The following is a 17,349-nucleotide window of genomic DNA, read 5'->3' as shown; positions in this document are numbered from 1 at the left end:
TGTGGGACTCAATCCAGGTAGTGGCTTGGATGGGACACCCGGCTTTAGATGTTAGGCTTTGGTGCGATGTCTGTTTGGTATTAGTCCCGGACATATTCGGCACACCTTCATCATGGGGCTGGGAGTAGCAACAGCGTTGCCAAGATGGTGGTTTCTGGCTTATTGATGTATCATTTTGTATGGTCTTTGTGAATAATTAATAATATGGCTGCATGCATCGTTCCGATGCAGAGGCCGGAGGTACATCCTACTTTGCTAAAAAAAACCTACATTTCCTTAGCCCCATGGTACACGCATAACAACAGAGATCGAGAAAGCCTTTTTTTAGATGGAAAAGGAAGAAAGCTTATTTGCTACTACATTAATTGTAACATCCAACTGAAGACGGCCGGTCTTGAATCCGCTGCGAGAATTTGAACAGCTAGAGATACAGATGATCAGATACACAACCGAACAGTTCACATAAGATCACACAAGAGAGTAGCACACGCGCCTTGTTGCATTATATTACACCACCACCACACGAACGGCGTTGCCTGCTTTGCCCAGCGACGGAGACGGGAGAATCTCCTACTGAAGTGCCGCGACAACGGTAGACCCTTCCACCTGCACAACGAACAAGTTCAGATAGGTTTAGCCCAAGTCTTCTTTTCCTCATGACTATTATTCCTTCCAAGCTACATTAATAAGAATCATCAAAGTGCCACCTCTTACCATGAAGGTTGCACCACAGATTTCCTCCTCATCTGCGGGCACAGCGGTCACCTTGTTCTTGGGATTCTCGTACGACTTGAGGCCTCCAAGAGCGTTCCAGTAGAAGCAACCTTGCGGGAAAGGCGCCAGTGACTTGCCGCAAGATCCTTTCAGCAGGTCGATGTCGTCGGAGAAGGCGACGCAGCCGTCGGCGGTGATTCCCCAGAAGAGCGGTACCTTGCCCTCCGGGTCCTGATCGACCAAACCAACACCAACAAAATTAGCAAGAAAGCACCGTGACGATAAACCTCCCCGCTGGAAATTCAGACTTGATCGAGCTTACCGATGCGACGAGGAGGGAGGAGGTGGACTTGTCGAAGAGCACGAAGGCGTAGCTGCCGGTGAGCTGGGACAGCATGAAGCTGGCGGGGTAGGGGGCCCTGTCCCTCAGCGTCTTGTAGGCCTCGATCACGAGGAGCACCTCGTTGCCGCCCTTGGAGAGGCCGTACTGCTGGCTCAGCCGCCCCAAGTTGTCCAGGACTCCCTCGAACAGGCAGAAGATCTCATCCTTTGCAGCGAAAGACCTGGATCCACAAACAAAATGCTTGTTAATTTTTAGTACTACCATACATGCTCCATTCTCAGTGAGTGAAAGCATCCTGAATTTATTTAATTTTGCAGGGAGCAGATGGTCTAACTCTTCTTGCAAACAAGAAATAATAATATATAGATTGTCTAACTCATCACAAGCACATGTCCCTTGAGAATGCAAAATTAGGTAAAGCATCAACGACTTGGTACAAAGAACACCAAAACTTGTTTTAGAAAGGTGTAGAAATTCCTTGGATGCTACTCCTTTAGTGCATCTGCCTAGTACAGGATAAGATAAGATCACAGGACAGCCAGGCCCTACAAATGATAGCGGCGAGTAGACGAAAGAGACCGCCGTATGGGCCACAGGGTCTTGCTTCCCTTTGTTTCTTCTGCTCTCTGTGGGAATCTAAACCGGGTGGAAATTTTCCTTCTTTTTTTTGGAAATTTTCCTAGTAATAGCAACTGACTGCCAAAAGCACTACTGCTCCCTCAACGGTTCAACCAATAACCAAAACAAATACTCTACTAACTAGCATAACATAACCACAAGGATCTTTGCTCTAGTAGCACCCGTTAAATTCAAGTTTTGCTCAAATGTTGTCACTGTCACTGCTTGATGGTTTATTCATCCATAAGCTCGTCACGTCAACAGCAAAATAGTATTACCAATAGTAGATCACGGGCTTGTGCCTTTTTTTTCTCTTAAATTAAACGATAATTACTATCCTGCTGAACCTTTGTTCGCCGCCTAACGAAGAATACGAGGCCCGTTTGTTGTCAAGTCAAATTAATGGACACCACGCCTTTGTAAGGTGGCACGACGTTGACCTGCAAGTTGCCAAAGATGTGGTGGCGTTTTTTCGTCTGCATACGTGACAGTTTCTATGCCAACATAGCAATCGACGTCTTCCTGTTTTTGATTGATTTTTTCTTTACACTGCCACCTACCATTACACGTAGGGTAGATGAACAAAATTGAAAAATATCCCAAGGCCCCAACTGGGAGGCAGGAATTTCATGTTGAAAAAAGGGTCCATTGCCCCAAGATCCGTGATATCCGAGTAAAAAGAAACTGTGTATTCCAAATGCGGCGAGAAACTACTCCCTTCATCCTATAATATAAGAGTATAGTGTAAAAAATGCTCTTATATTACGGGACGGAGGGAATAATTTTTTGTGGCGAGCAATATGTTCATCAACGGATAAATCTCTGTCGCGATCACGAGCCGCGGAACTAGGCCAGTGAGATATACTACAAGCGATAAACTGGGAAACTAGGTTGGTGGCTAGGTCCATCACCTAATGGAATGGACTGCGAAGGTTGCATTATTGCTTGCTTTAGTCTTCGGAAAGCAACACCGCCCTTCTAATAAGGACAGAAAATTGTGCGATTATTGATATCACAGCAAGACGCGTCCCATATGGAAATTATCGGAAACCACGGTGCTTATTAGCTACTCCCTCTGTTACAACCAATATATACTGCCGTGTGAGGTGGTGTGATATGATTGTGACTAGTAGAGCCCACCTTATCATCTAGGCGGGCGCTAAAGGTCATCCGCAGCATGCGAGAGACATGGCAGGTGTATGTGGCGGTAACGTTTTGGACACTGTACCGTAGCACCTGGACCATGGCTACCAGCTAACCTCACCATCAGGAAGCTTCATCACTAACTAGAGAACAAAAGCAGAGCAAGTGGCTCTTTTTCTAAGGAAGAGCGGAACAAACGATCCATCCAATCAACTGTCCGTTTCGCTCAATAAAAGATCTATATGCATGCAGAGAGATCAATCGATCCCGAATCCATGGATCCTGCGAGTATTAAGGAAGAGAAGCTTGCTCTCTCCGAGTCGGTTAAGCCGCAAAGACGGTGTGTTGTTATTACCTTGGCAGGAGGAGGGACTGGTTGGCGTGGGAGTAGGCGAGGTTGCCCAGCGATCCCAGCTCCACGGACACGGCCGGCTCGGCGCCGGCGAGGAAGCGCTTCACCAGCTCCGACGCCCGCGTCTTGGGCGACGGCGTCCGGCTCCCGGCCGCCACCAGCTCCGCCGGCACCTCCACCACCTCGCCGCTGAACACCGCCAACATCCTGGCTCAAACAAACAAACCACACCTAGCTAGGTAAGGTATTACAGGGTCAGTTGCTGATTGTGGCCTTCCTCACTCCTTGGATAGTTGGACGGGTGAAAGGGAGAAGGGGGGAGGCGCTGGTTATATAGGCCCGGGAGAGTGGCAGAACCCAGGCGCAGGGCCCCTGGTTTGCTTAACCACCTGGGGCCCACACATCGTACGTATCTTTCCTTGTGTTTAATTTAATTTTACGGTAAACTGTGGCCGGACTTCCTTTTGGTTAAGCTTAATGCGGACGCATCTCGTGCACATGGAGGTGTCATGCGTCGACGCCCTCTTTCTGCCGGCACGTACTGCTGTACTAATCGTGTCTTACCGTCTAACCCCGCACGAGTTCGCGTATGAGAGTGCACATATTGGACACGAAGGCAGATTTTCCTGAAGCAAAGTTGAAACTTCGGTGCTGCCGTGGGGAATATAGAAACGATGGGCTGCAAGTTTATATCATTTTTTCTGCATGCCGGTGCGCTCTCGTGTGGACAACCCCGGGCCAGCCCGCATCGAGGAGAAGAAACGGACGCGAGGGACCTCGCCCTGGCGAGCATTATCTGCGGGCTCGGCCAAAATCCGGAGTGTCAGCGTGTGCCGCGCGGTGCGGTGCGGGTGAGGAGGGCCGAGGGGGGTGACGGATGAAGCCGTGCGCGGGTGGATGGATGGCGACGGGCGATGGGGTGCCTCCCTTTGCTTCCGTCGCGTTGCGTGGCCGTGAGGTATCGTGTGGGTGACGCGCGTGGTTTTCGTTGCCATGCGGAAACGCACCTCGAACACCGACCCTCAAATCGAGAGTGAAGTCTATTTTGAACCTTAAGATTGTAGAGGGCGACGCAAATGAACCCCGACCTTCAAATCCCTGAAGTCCATACCCTGTACTCATCGATCCCGATCAATTTACATCCTGGATCCGTTTGGTGGACTGGGAAAAGATGATCCTACCCGGGATAAATCGCGACTCTTACTGACTAAGTTGGCCCACCTGTCATTTTCATCATGTGTCCCAACCCTCCCCCTCTCCTACGTTGGCACACACGGAAAGGAGGCCACGATGGCTGGGGATGATGTTTCGATGTGGTGGAATAAAAAGTGGAGAGGCCGAGCGGGCGCGCAGCAACAGAGAGGCTTCGGGGCCTGTGACGCTGCTCCCTCGACGGACCCTTCTTTTCCTCCCTCGGCGGACGTCCTGAAGTTGTGAGGAAGCTGTCGATGCCGGCACTCGTCTATGTGTGTTTTGTACCAGATCGATTGGCTAGTCGGCTTTCGTTTGCACATCGACCACAAAAATTCAATCAGCCGAAGCCACTGAGCTAGCTAGCTTTGCACATGGAAAGAAATCATGGGCTTGGTGAGTGGTGAGACTGGTGACACCGCACGCATCGGCGCGGCGGCGTCCAGGTTAGTAATGTGACCTATGGCAGCGGCGGAGCTCCTCCGAGTGTGACGCCCTGGAGACAGACCCGGCGGTTACATATATACATATTCACATTCACATGAAGGCTAGCTAGCTATGCACTAGCGGATGGATTTTCGCCCGATTAGAAAACATACACAAGCAACACAGCCGAGCGACACGCGGTGGTGCTGCAGTGCGGCGACGGGCGGTGCGTGGCGGTGGGGAATTAGGGGGCGCGAGTGGACCCGGGAAGTGGGGCATGCAGAAGAGGACCTCACCGGGGTCAAGAAGATGCGGTTGGGCGAGGCAGGGTAGCGAGGGAGCGAGGGCACGAAACTCGACAGCGGCGACCGGAGCAAAGTCATGCGGGGACGAGCGCTCACGGACGGGGGGCTTCACGGGAGGATGCTAAGAGTCTTCGGGAGAATCGCAGAGATCTGAGGTAGCTGCGGAGGAGGTGCGACCGTCTCCAGAGGTGGAGATCGAGGCTGCAGCCGGAGGCGGAGAAGATGACCACAGCGACAACGATTAGAGGGGTTTTTCTTCGATTAATTTTGGTGGTTTGAGCGAACCAGCGAGGCGGAGCTAATGAAGAAGTTAGTGGGGGCGTGTGGTGTCCATTGGGTGCCCTGGCGATGAAAGTTGCCGTCGCGTACGAGATGGATGCCAGGAGAGAAAAGAAAGAGATTATTCTTAAAAAAAGGAAAGAGATTGACGAAGAAGAAGGGTATGACATGTAGGTCCATGCGGTCAGTGAGAGAAACAAGTGACCCGGTCGGGATTGTCCTTCTAAACAGGTCGTGGTTAGGTTTAGGGTTACAATTGACCGGGATCGTTGAGTACAGGGTATGAACTTCAGGGATTTGTAGGTCAGGGTTCATTTGTGTTGCCCTCTACAACCTTAGGGTTTAAAACAGACTTCACTCCTCAAATCGATAGTATCCGTCCGGATGTAGCTATCCGAACCCCGGAAGACATCCAACACTGACCTTCATCAGTCTACGTAGTAGTCCAGACCATGATATTCCCGCAAATTAAAACCAAACTGAACAGGAGACACGTCAGACGATTGGCCCACCCAAAAGGAAGCGGAGCCCCATGCCTTTGTAGCTGCCCGTATTATTTTTGTGACAAAATTTCCCCTCTCCTCTTTCATCCCACCGCTCTCTACCCAATTCCCGCCTTTTTCTCCCACTCTCTTCTTTCCTCCCGACGCTGACGCATGAAACCAGAGGAGAATCTGCCGGAGATGGAGGTGGTGGTGCTGGAGGATCTTACCATCATGTTTGCCTGAAAGATCAACTCGGCGACGCGGCAAAAATGTCACATCAAAGCTATGACCACAAAGGAGGAAGCGCTCAAGAAGCAGAAGGCTGGTGGAGGGCGTGTTGGTGGCGCACGTGGCAATGAGCATGCCGGCCGCGGACACGATGGAGGTCGCGGCCTGGGCTGTGCTGGTCCGATGGTGGCCCCCACCATACAGACGCCGCCATGGCCGGAGCATTACAAGACTGCGTACTTCTACGCCGCCAAGCAGCTCGATAGGTAGTCCACAACAACCGCCTCCGGGCAAGTGCCTTACATCATCGACGTAAACGCGGTGTTGCTGCTCTTCTTGGAGTGTTCTTCGCCGCAGCTCGTCCGGGCGGGGAGCAGATGGGCGGCCGCACGTTGCTCGATGCTATGCCTTAAGCGGGGGAGAAAGCGTACGATGATGAGGAGAGGCAGATGTTTGACATCATCCACGGTAGAGGCGGAGGAGGATGTGACTATGAGGACAGGCAAGTGGAGGACTCAGATCCCACCAAGTCCGGCAACTACACCCATACAAAGCAGGGCTACACTCAGCCGGGAATGCAGCAGTCCTACACCCAGACCGGCACGGGCACAGAGCAGCAAGATTGGGACGTCGAACAGTAGGAGGAGGAGGAGGAAGATGATCCGGATGATTTAGCCGACGTTCTGAAGGAGAGGGGTAGAGGAGAAAGCTTCAACATGCGGGAGGACGAGTTATTGTGCGATGCATGGTTGGCCACTAACCTCGATCCGATCCATGACATGGAGCAAAACGGAATAACCTTTTGGGCCAACATTCACACATGGTTCCATGAACACAAGCATTTCGCCCCTACTCTGACGTGGTCATCCGCAACAGTGAATAAAAGTCCATCAACCATCAATGGTACACCATCCAAGAGGCCGTGTTGAAGTATTGCAGCCACTTGGCGCATCTCATCGCACAGTGGCCTAGTGGTGCGCAAATCACCGAGCAAGTAAGTTCATTTGCTGGATATGCATAGTTTTGTTGATCACTAGCTGGATATGCATAGTTTTATTGGTTACTAGCCGGATATGCATTCTTGACAATGTTTTATTTTGTAGCCTTCTCGCGCGTGGTTGGAGAAGAATTGGAACCTATATATAGCCAAGACCGCCGCTCAAGCCACCAAGGAAGAAACCGATGACCCAACTGACCGAATAAAAGAACTGCCGAAGAAGGTTAGAAGAGGGTTTCGGGAAATGAAGTGGGAGGAGGAGAGGGCGAAGCGAGAAGGTGCGGCGTCCAAGCTGACGGAGAGGTATGAGGATATCTTGTCGAAGAAGGAGGAGGGATACGTCAAGCGCTCGGAAATCAAGGAGGAAAAAAGGCGGAGAGGTTCAAATTGTCGATGGAGGTGACTGAGAAGAAGCTCAAGCTTGAAGAGGAGAGGGCCTTGATCAAAGAGAAGAAGGCCATGCTCAAGAAGAGAAGGCGATGCTTGAAGAAAAGAAGGTGAAGATCATAGCCGATGCGGAGGACGCCAAGATGTTGTCCTTGGATTTGGAGTCTTTGATGCCGACGTAAGAATTATTGTGCAAGCCTTCCACTACAAGATGTTGCAGCTACAGAATGATGAGTTGGAGGCGGCGGAGAAGGAGGAGGAGATGGCGGAGAAGGAGGTGGAGGCTGCCTACGTTGTAGCGACGGCACCTTGAGCGCGGAGGCTCGGATTACCGATCTGGCGGGGAATAAAATCAAGAGATTTTTATTTCTGTGCCCCTGGTTCCTTAGCTCTACTCATTCATCCCCACTCTGTTAACTTTTGCTCACTTTTCCCCACTCCCTTGCCCGAAACCCTCATAACAGGTTATAACGGACGTTGCCGTCGGGTCAATGCCTTTGACCGTTAGCTGACGAGTGGGGCCGCGTATTCATGGGCGCATGCAAGACCGCGGTCGTGGGGTAGCACGTGTCCATGGACATGCCCAAAACATCCCATCATATAAAGAGGGCAACCACCTCCATCGCCCCTACCATTTTCCCCCAAATCCACTCGTTGCCGCATCGTCTTCCTCTGCACGCCGTCGTCGTCTCGCTCTCCTCCACTGCCTCCACCGCACCGTCTCGCTCTCCCCCACCGCATCCTCTTCCTCATCTTCATCGCCTCCATCTGTTAGATGGCCGACGCTCGTGGCGACGCTGGCGCAGCGGCCGGAGATGTGGTGGAGCTGCAGGGTCAGGGCGCGGTGACTGCGGATGTCGGAGGCGTCCATGGCGGTGCGGGGAAACTCGCAACCGCTGCGGATGTGGCGGGCTCCGCCTCATCGGTGACGGCGTCGAGCGGCGCAGTCCATCCCGATGCCCCCGTTGCGCCGCCTGCCGTGGAGGAGCAGGTATTCATTTGCACTTGCTTAGCTTGTAGAGTTAGTTCGATTGTGATTCATACCGTAGTTCAGATTGTTAGAGTAGTTGGTTTGATGGATGGGCCGGGGTTTTTTGTATGGGTTGGGGGGATGGGGGGTTTTTGGACTAGGGTTTGTTGGATAAATTGGTTGCAAATATGCTAGCTAGATGTTGTGAACTATGATTTTAGGTGCTGCAATGATTGGGGTTTTCAGATTTGTTTTTAGATTTGGATAAAATCGTTGCAAAAATGCTAGATGTTGTGAACAGTTTGGGTTTTTTAATGCTATGATGCTTATTAGATTTGTTTTTAGTGCGCACAGATTGGGGGTTTTAATGCTACTCAAGTTATTTGCTTCAAGTTATATTAGCTCTGTTGTTCAATGTGTGTGCATGACAATGGAAAATGCAAATAGGATCATAGTATATTAGCCCTATGATCAAGTGTGCATATCTAAATTTCAATATGTAGTTATATTAGCTCTTTTGTTCAATGTTTGTGCATGACAATGGAAAATGTAAATAGGATCATAGTATATTAGCCCTATGATCAATGTGTCATCTGTGCATATCTAAATTTTCAATTGGCTTATGTATTTACTAGTGATGGATGTAACTGTATATTCAGGAGGATGATGGTAGGGGGAAGAGGAGGAAGATAGACTATACTTTCGACGACCCGTACGATCCAGCATATGGTGACGACGAAGAGTATGAGGTAAGCCTACTTGAAATTTAGATTGTTCATTTAGTTCGTTTGACATGGTGCATTCCCATGAATCTATAATGTACTAATGTAATTCATTCGTGTGTGCAGTATGTCTCTGGGGAAGATGTGGATGTGGACCGCGGCAACTTCGCCTCCTTCAAAGAGAAGGAAGAGGAGAAGATCAGGATCAAGGGCGTGGATTGTTGGAAATATGCCCTGGAGCCAATAATAAAATGGTTATTATTATTATATTCCTTGTTCATGATAATTGTCTATTGTTCATGCTATAATTGTGTTATCCGGAAATCGTAATACATGTGTGAATACATAGACCACAACATGTCCCTAGTGAGCCTCTAGTTGACTAGCTCGTTGATCAATAGATGGTTACGGTTTCCTAACCATGGACATAGGATATCATTGATAACGGGATCACATCATTAGGATAATGATGTGATGGACAAGACCCAATCCTAAGCATAGCACAAGATCGTGTAGTTCGTCTGCTAAAGCTTTTCTAATGTCAAGTATCTTTTCCTTAGACCATGAGATTGTGCAACTCCCGGATACCGTAAGGGTACTTTGGGTGTGCCAAACGTCACAACGTAACTGGGTGGCTATAAAGGTACACTACGGGTATCCCCGAAAGTATCTGTTGGGTTGGCACGAATCGAGACTGGGATTTGTCACTCCGTATGACGGAGAGGTATCTCTGGGCCCACTTGGTAAGACATCATCGTAATGAGCTCAATATGACTAAGGGGTTGGTCACGGGATGATGTGTTACGGAACGAGTAAAGAGACTTGCCGTAATGAGATTGAACAAGGTATCGGTATACCGACGATCGAATCTCAGGCAAGTGCTATACTGCTAGACAAAGGGAATTGTATATGGGATTGATTGAATCCTTGACATCGTGGTTCATCCGATGAGGTCATCGTGGAACATGTGGGAGCCAACATGGGTATCCAGATCCCGCTGTTGGTTATTGGCCAGAGATGTCTCGGTCATGTCTGCATAGTTCCCGAACCCGTAGGGTCTACACACTTAAGGTTCGATGACGCTAGGGTTATAGGGAATAGATGTACGCGGTTACTGAATGTTGTTCGGAGTCCCGGATGAGATCCCGTACGTCACGAGGAGATCCGGAATGGTCCGGAGGTGAAGATTTATATATGGGAAGTCCTGTTTCAGTCACCGGAAAGGTTTCGGGGTTTATCGGTATTGTACGGGACCACCGAAGGGGTTCCGGGGGTCCACCGAGAGGGTCCACCTGCCCCGAAGGACCTAACGGGCGCTAGTTGGGTGGGAACCATACCCTTAGTGGGCTGGTGCGCCCCCAAGGGCCCAAGGTGCCTAGGGTTGGAAACCCTAGGGGGGCGCTGCCCCCCCCTAGTTGGAAACCCTAAGGGGGCCGCTTCCCCCCCGAGGGGTTGCCGCCCCCCTCTAGATGGATCTAGGGGGCCGGCCCCCCTCCCCTTCCCCTATATATAGTGGGGGTTTTGGGGCTGCCAGAGACACGATTCTCCCTCTCTCTTGGCGCAGCCCTACCCCTCTCCCTCCTCGTCTCTCGCAGTGCTTGGCGAAGCCTTGCTGGAGTGCCACGCTCCACCACCACCACGCCACCGTGCTGCTGCTGGACGGAACCTTCCCCAACCTCTCTCTCTCTCCTTGCTGGATCAAGGCGCGGGAGACGTCACCGGGCTGCACGTGTGTTGAACACGGAGGCGCCGTCGTTCGGCGCTTAGATCGGAATCAACCGCGATCTGAATCGCTACGAGTACGACTCCTTCATACGCATTCTTGTAACGCTTCCGTATCGCGATCTTCAAGGGTATGAAGATGCACTCCCCTCTCTCTTGTTGCTAGTCTCTCCATAGATTGATCTTGGTGATGCGTAGATTTTTTTTATTTCTGCAACGATCCCCAACATTGGCATCATGAGCTAGGTCTATGCGTAGTTTCTATGCACAAGTAGAACACAAGTTGTTGTGGGCGTCGATTTTGTCAATTTACTTGCCATTACTAGTCTTATCTTAATTCGGCGGCATCGTGGGATGAAGCGGCCCGGACCGACCTTACACGTACACTTACGTGAGACAGGTTCCACTGACTGACATGCACTAGTCGCATAAGGTGGCTAGCGGGTGTCTGTCTCTACCACTTTAGTCATATCGGATTCGATGAAAAGGGTCCATATGAAGGGTAAATAGAAATTGGCATATCACGTTGTGGTTTTGGCGTAGGTAAGAAACGTTCTTGCTAAGAAACCTATAGCAGCCATGTAAAAATTTGCAACAACAATTAGAGGACGTCTAACTTGTTTTTGCAGCATATGCCGTGTGATGTGATATGGCCAAAAGGATGTGATGAATTATATATGTGATGTATGAGATTGATCATGTTCTTGTAATAGGAATCACGACTTCATGTCGATGAGTATGACAACCGGCAGGAGCCATAGGAGTTGTCTTGATTTATTTATGACCCGCGTGTCAACATAAACGTCATGTAATTACTTTACTTTATTGCTAAACCGTTAGCCATAGTAGTAGAAGTAATAGTTGACGAGACAACTTCATGAAGACACGATGATGGAGATCATGGTGTCATGCCGGTGACGATGATGATCATGGCGCCCCGAAGATCGAGATCAAAAGGAGCAAAATGATATTGGCCCTATCATGTCACTATTTGATTGCATGTGATGTTTATCATGTTTTTACATCTTATTTGCTTAGAACGACGGTAGCATAAATAAGATGATCCCTCATTAAAATATCAAGAATTGTGTTCCCCTAACTGTGCACCGTTGCTAAGGTCTGTTGTTCCGAAGCACCACGTGATGATCGGGTGTGATAGGTTCTAACGTTCGCATACAACGGGTGTAAGCCAGATTTACACACGCAATACACTTAGGTTGACTTGACGAGCCTAGCATGTACAGACATGGCGTCGGAACACGGAAGACCGAAAGGTCGAACATGAGTCGTATAGAAGATACGATCAACATGAAGATGTTCACCGATGATGACTAGTCCGTCTCACGTGATGATCGGACACGGCCTAGTTGACTCGGATCATGTATCACTTAGATGACTAGAGGGATGTCTATTTGAGTGGGAGTTCATTAAATAATTTGATTAGATGAACTTAATTATCATGAACATAATCTAAAACTTTGCAATATGTCTTGTAGATCAAATGGCCCACGCTAATGTTGCCCTCAACTTCAACGCGTTCCTAGAGAAAACCAAGCTGAAAGACGATGGTAGCAACTACACGGACTGGGTCCGTAACCTGAGGATTATCCTCATAGCTGCCAAGAAAGCATATGTCCTTGAAGCACCGCTAGGTGATGCACTTGTTTTCCCGGCAACTCAAGACGTTATGAACGCCTGGCAGTCGTGTAGTGATGATTACTCCCTGGTTCAGTGCGGCATGCTTTACAGCTTAGAACCGGGGATCCAAAAGCGTTTTGAGCAGCACGGAGCATATGAGATGTTCCAAGAGCTGAAAATGGTTTTCCAAGCTCATGCCCGGGTCAAGAGATATGAAGTCTCTGACAAGTTCTACAGTTGTAAGATGGAGGAGAATAGTTCTGTCAGCGAGCACATACTCAAAATGTCTGGGTTGCACAACTGCTTATCTCAGCTGGGAGTTAATCTCCCGGATGATGCGGTCGTTGACAGAATCCTTCAGTCGCTCCCACCTAGCTACAAGAGCTTTGTGATGAACTTCAATATGCAGGGGATGGAAAAGACCATTCCTGAGTTATAATCAATGCTGAAATCAGCGGAGGTGGAGATCAAAAAGGAACATCAAGTGTTGATGGTGAATAAAACCACTAAGTTCAAGAAAGGCAAGGGTAAGAAGAACTTCAAGAAGGAAGGCAAGGGAGTTGCCGCGCCCGGTAAGCCAGTTGCCGGGAAGAAGCCAAAGCATGGACCCAAGCCTGAGACTGAGTGCTTTTATTGCAAGGGAAACGGTCACTGGAAGCGGAACTTCCCCAAGTACTTAGCGGATAAGAAGGCCGGCAATACCAAAGGTATATGTGATATACATGTTATTGATGTGTACCTAACCAGCGCTCGTAGTAGCTTCTGGGTATTTGATACTGGTGCGGTTGCTCATATTTGTAACTCAAAACAGGAGCTGCGGAATAAGCGGAGACTGGCGATGGACGAGGTGATGATGCGCGTCGGGAATGGTTCCAAGGTCGATGTGATCGCCGTCGGCACGCTACCTCTACATTTACCTACGGGATTAGTTTTAAACCTCAATAATTGTTATTTAGTACCAGCTTTGAGCATGAACATTGTATATGGATCTCGTTTAATGCGAGATGGCTACTCATTTAAATCTGAGAATAATGGTTGTTCTATTTATATGAGAGACATGTTTTATGGTCATGCCCCGCTGGTCAATGGTTTATTCTTATTTAATCTCAAACGTGATGTTACACATATTCATAGTGTGAATGCCAAAAGATGTTAGGTTGATAATGATAGTCCCACATACCTGTGGTATTGCCGCCTTGGTCACATTGGTGTCAAACGCATGAAGAAACTCCATGCAGATGGACTTTTAGTCTCTTGATTATGAATCATTTGACACGTGCGAACCATGCTTCATGGGCAAAATGACCAAGACTCCGTTCTCCGGAACAATGGAGCGAGCAACCAACTTATTGGAAATCATACATACTGATGTGTGCGGTCCAATGAGCGTTGAGGCTCGCGGTGGTTATCGCTATGTTCTCACCCTCACGGATGACTTAAGTAGATATGGGTATGTCTACTTAATGAAACACAAGTCTGAGACCTTTGAAAAGTTCAAGGAATTTCAGAGTGAGGTTGAGAATCAACATGACAGGAAAATCAAGTTCTTACGATCAGATCGTGGGGGAGAATATTTGAGTCATGAATTTGGCACACACTTAAGGAAATGTGGAATTGTTTCACAACTCACGCCACCTGGAACACCTCAGCGTAATGGTGTGTCTGAACGTCGAAATCGCACTCTATTGGATATGGTGCGATCTATGATGTATCTTACCGATCTACCGCTATCATTTTGGGGTTATGCTATAGAGACTGCCCCATTCACTTTAAATAGGGCTCCGTCGAAATCCATTGAGACGACACCGTATGAATTGTGGTTTGGGAAGAAACCTAAGCTGTTGTTTCTGAAAGTTTGGGGATGCGATGCTTATGTCAAGAAACTTCAACCTGAAAAGCTCGAACCCAAATCAGAAAAATGCGTCTTCATAGGATACCCTAAGGAAACTATTGGGTATACCTTCTACCTCAGATCCGAAGGCAAGATCTTTGTTGCCAAGAATAGATCCTTTCTAGAGAAAGAGTTTCTCTCGAAAGAAGTAAGTGGTAGGAAAGTAGAACTTGATGAAGTATTGCCTCTTGAACCGGAGAGTAGCGCAGCTCAAGAAAATGTTTCTGTGGTGCCTGCACCGACAAGAGAGGAAGTTAATGATGATGATCATGAAACTTCAGATCAAGTCGCTACTGAACTTCGTAGGTCCACAAGGACACGTTCCGCACTAGACTGGTACGGCAACCCTGTCCTGGAAATCATGTTGTTAGACAATGGTGAACCTTCGAACTATGAAGAAGCGATGGCGGGCCCGGATTCCGACAAATGGCTTGAAGCCATGAAATCCGAGATAGGATCCATGTATGAAAACGAAGTATGGACTTTGACTGACTTGCCCGATGATCGGCGAGCCATAGAAAATAAATGGATCTTTAAGAAGAAGACAAACGCAGATGGTAATGTAACCATCTATAAGGCTTGGCTTGTCGCTAAGGGTTATCGACAAGTTCAAGGGGTTGACTACGATGAGACCTTCTCACCCGTAGCGAAGCTGAAGTCTGTCCAAATCATGTTAGTAATTGCCGCATTCTATGATTATGAGATATGGCAAATGGACATCAAAACGGCATTCCTTAATGGTTTCCTTAAGGAAGAATTGTATATGATGCAGCCGGAAGGTTTTGTCGATCCTAAGAATGCTGACAAGGTATGCAAGCTCCAACGCTCGATCTATGGGCTGGTGCAAGCATCTCGGAGTTGGAACATTCGTTTTGATGAGATGATCAAAGCTTTTGGGTTTTCGCAGATTTATGGAGAAGCCTGTGTTTACAAGAAAGTGAGTGGGAGCTCTGTAGCATTTCTCATATTATATGTGGATGACATACTATTGATGGGAAATGATATAGAACTCTTGGAAATCATAAAGGCCTACTTGAATAAGTGTTTTTCAATGAAGGACCTTGGAGAAGTTGCTGACATATTAGGCATCAAGATCTATAGAGATAGATCGAGACGCCTCATTGGTCTTTCACAAAGCACATACCTTGACAAGATATTGAAGAAGTTCAATATGGATCAGTCCAAGAAGGGGTTCTTGCCTGTATTGCAAGGTGTGAGATTGAGCACGGCTCAATGCCCGACCACGGCAGAAGATAGAGAAAAGATGAGTGTCATCCCCTATGCCTCGGCCATAGGGTCTATTATGTATGCCATGTTGTGTACCAGACCTGATGTAAACCTTGCCGTAAGTTTGGTAGGAAGGTACCAAAGTAATCCCGGCATGGAACACTGGACGGCATTCAAGAATATCCTGAAGTACCTGAAAAGGACTAAGGATATGTTTCTCGTTTATGGAGGTGACGAAGAGCTCGTCGTAAAGGGTTACGTCGATGCTAGTTTCGACATAGATCTGGATGACTTGGGCTCCAAGTCACAAACCGGATACGTGTATATTTTGAATGGTGGGGCAGTCAGCTGGTGCAGTTGCAAGCAAAGCGTCCTGGCGGGATCTACATGTGAAGCGGAGTACATGGCAGCCTCGGAGGCAACACATGAAGCAATCTGGATGAAGGAGTTCATTACCGACCTAGGAGTTATTCCCAATGCGTCGGGCCCGATGACTCTCTACTGTGACAACACTGGAGCTATTGCCCTTGCCAAGGAGCCCAGGTTTCACAAGAAGGCCAGGCATATCAAGCGTCGCTTCAACTCCATTCGTGAAAATGTTCAAGATGGAGACATAGAGATTGGTAAAGTGCATACGGACCTGAATGTCGCAGATCCGTTGACTAAACCTCTTCCACGTGCAAAGCATGATCAACACCAGAACTCTATGGGTGTTCGATTCATCACAACGTAACTAGGTTATTGACTCTAGTGCAAGTGGGAGACTGTTGGAAATATGCCCTAGAGGCAATAATAAAATGGTTATTATTATTATATTTCCTTGTTCATGATAATTGTCTATTGTTCATGCTATAATTGTGTTATCCGGAAATCTTAATACATGTGTGAATACATAGACCACAACATGTCCCTAGTGAGCCTCTAGTTGACTAGCTCATTGATCAATAGATGGTTACGGTTTCCTAACCATGGACCTAGGATGTCATTGATAACGGGGTCACATCATTAGGATAATGATGTGATGGACAAGACCCAATCCTAAGCATAGCACAAGATCGTGTAGTTCGTCTGCTAAAGCTTTTCTAATGTCAAGTATCTTTTCCTTAGACCATGAGATTGTGCAACTCCCGAATACTGTAAGGGTACTTTGGGTGTGCCAAACGTCACAACGTAACTGGGTGGCTATAAAGGTACACTACGGGTATCCCAAAAGTATCTGTTGGGTTGGCACGAATCGAGACTGGGATTTGTCACTCCGTATGACGGAGAGGTATCTCTGGGCCCACTTGGTAAGACATCATCGTAATGAGCTCAATATGACTAAGGGGTTGGTCACGGGATGATGTGTTACGGAACGAGTAAAGAGACTTGCCGTAACGAGATTGAACAAGGTATCGGTATACCGACGATCGAATCTCGGGCAAGTGCTATATCGGTAGACAAAGGGAATCGTATACGGGATTGATTGAATCCTTGACATCATGGTTCATCCGATGAGATCATCGTGGAACATGTGGGAGCCAACATGGGTATCCATATCCCGCTGTTGGTTATTGGCCGGAGAGATGTCTCGGTCATGTCTGCATAGTTCCCGAACCCGTAGGGTCTACACACTTAAGGTTCGATGACGCTAGGGTTATAGGGAATAGATGTACGTGGTTACCGAATGTTGTTTGGAGTCCCGGATGAGATCCCGGACGTCACGAGGAGT

General features: G+C 48.3%; 1 protein-coding gene across 1 annotated transcript; it reads right to left on the bottom strand.

Moving 5' to 3' along the window:
- Positions 1-308: 308 nt before the first annotated feature.
- Positions 309-3,484, bottom strand: LOC123120288 (stem-specific protein TSJT1). The gene is made up of 4 exons (XM_044540262.1): positions 3,174-3,484; positions 1,037-1,277; positions 715-945; positions 309-606 (listed from the first exon to the last, which is right to left on the bottom strand). The coding sequence occupies exons 1-4, from the start codon at positions 3,374-3,376 to the stop codon at positions 571-573; spliced, it is 711 nt and encodes a 236-aa protein (XP_044396197.1). The 5' UTR covers positions 3,377-3,484; the 3' UTR covers positions 309-570.
- Between the last annotated feature and the right edge of the window lie 13,865 nt (positions 3,485-17,349).

Source organism: Triticum aestivum, chromosome 5D (genome assembly GCF_018294505.1).
Source record: "Triticum aestivum cultivar Chinese Spring chromosome 5D, IWGSC CS RefSeq v2.1, whole genome shotgun sequence".
In the NCBI taxonomy this organism is placed as follows: domain Eukaryota; kingdom Viridiplantae; phylum Streptophyta; class Magnoliopsida; order Poales; family Poaceae; genus Triticum; species Triticum aestivum.
This window is presented reverse-complemented; position numbering and strand designations above follow the sequence as displayed.

What these genes read in the sequence shown, in the direction of transcription:
- LOC123120288 (XM_044540262.1), bottom strand. Translation starts at nt 3,376, where the DNA reads ATGTTGGCGGTGTTCAGCGGCGAGGTGGTGGAGGTGCCGGCGGAGCTG. An exon ending in CAGTCCCTCCTCCTGCCAAG is followed by an intron (nt 1,278 to 3,173) that starts GTAATAACAACA and finishes TTGTGGATCCAG; the next exon opens with GTCTTTCGCTGCAAAGGATG. An exon ending in CCTCCCTCCTCGTCGCATCG is followed by an intron (nt 946 to 1,036) that starts GTAAGCTCGATC and finishes TTGGTCGATCAG; the next exon opens with GACCCGGAGGGCAAGGTACC.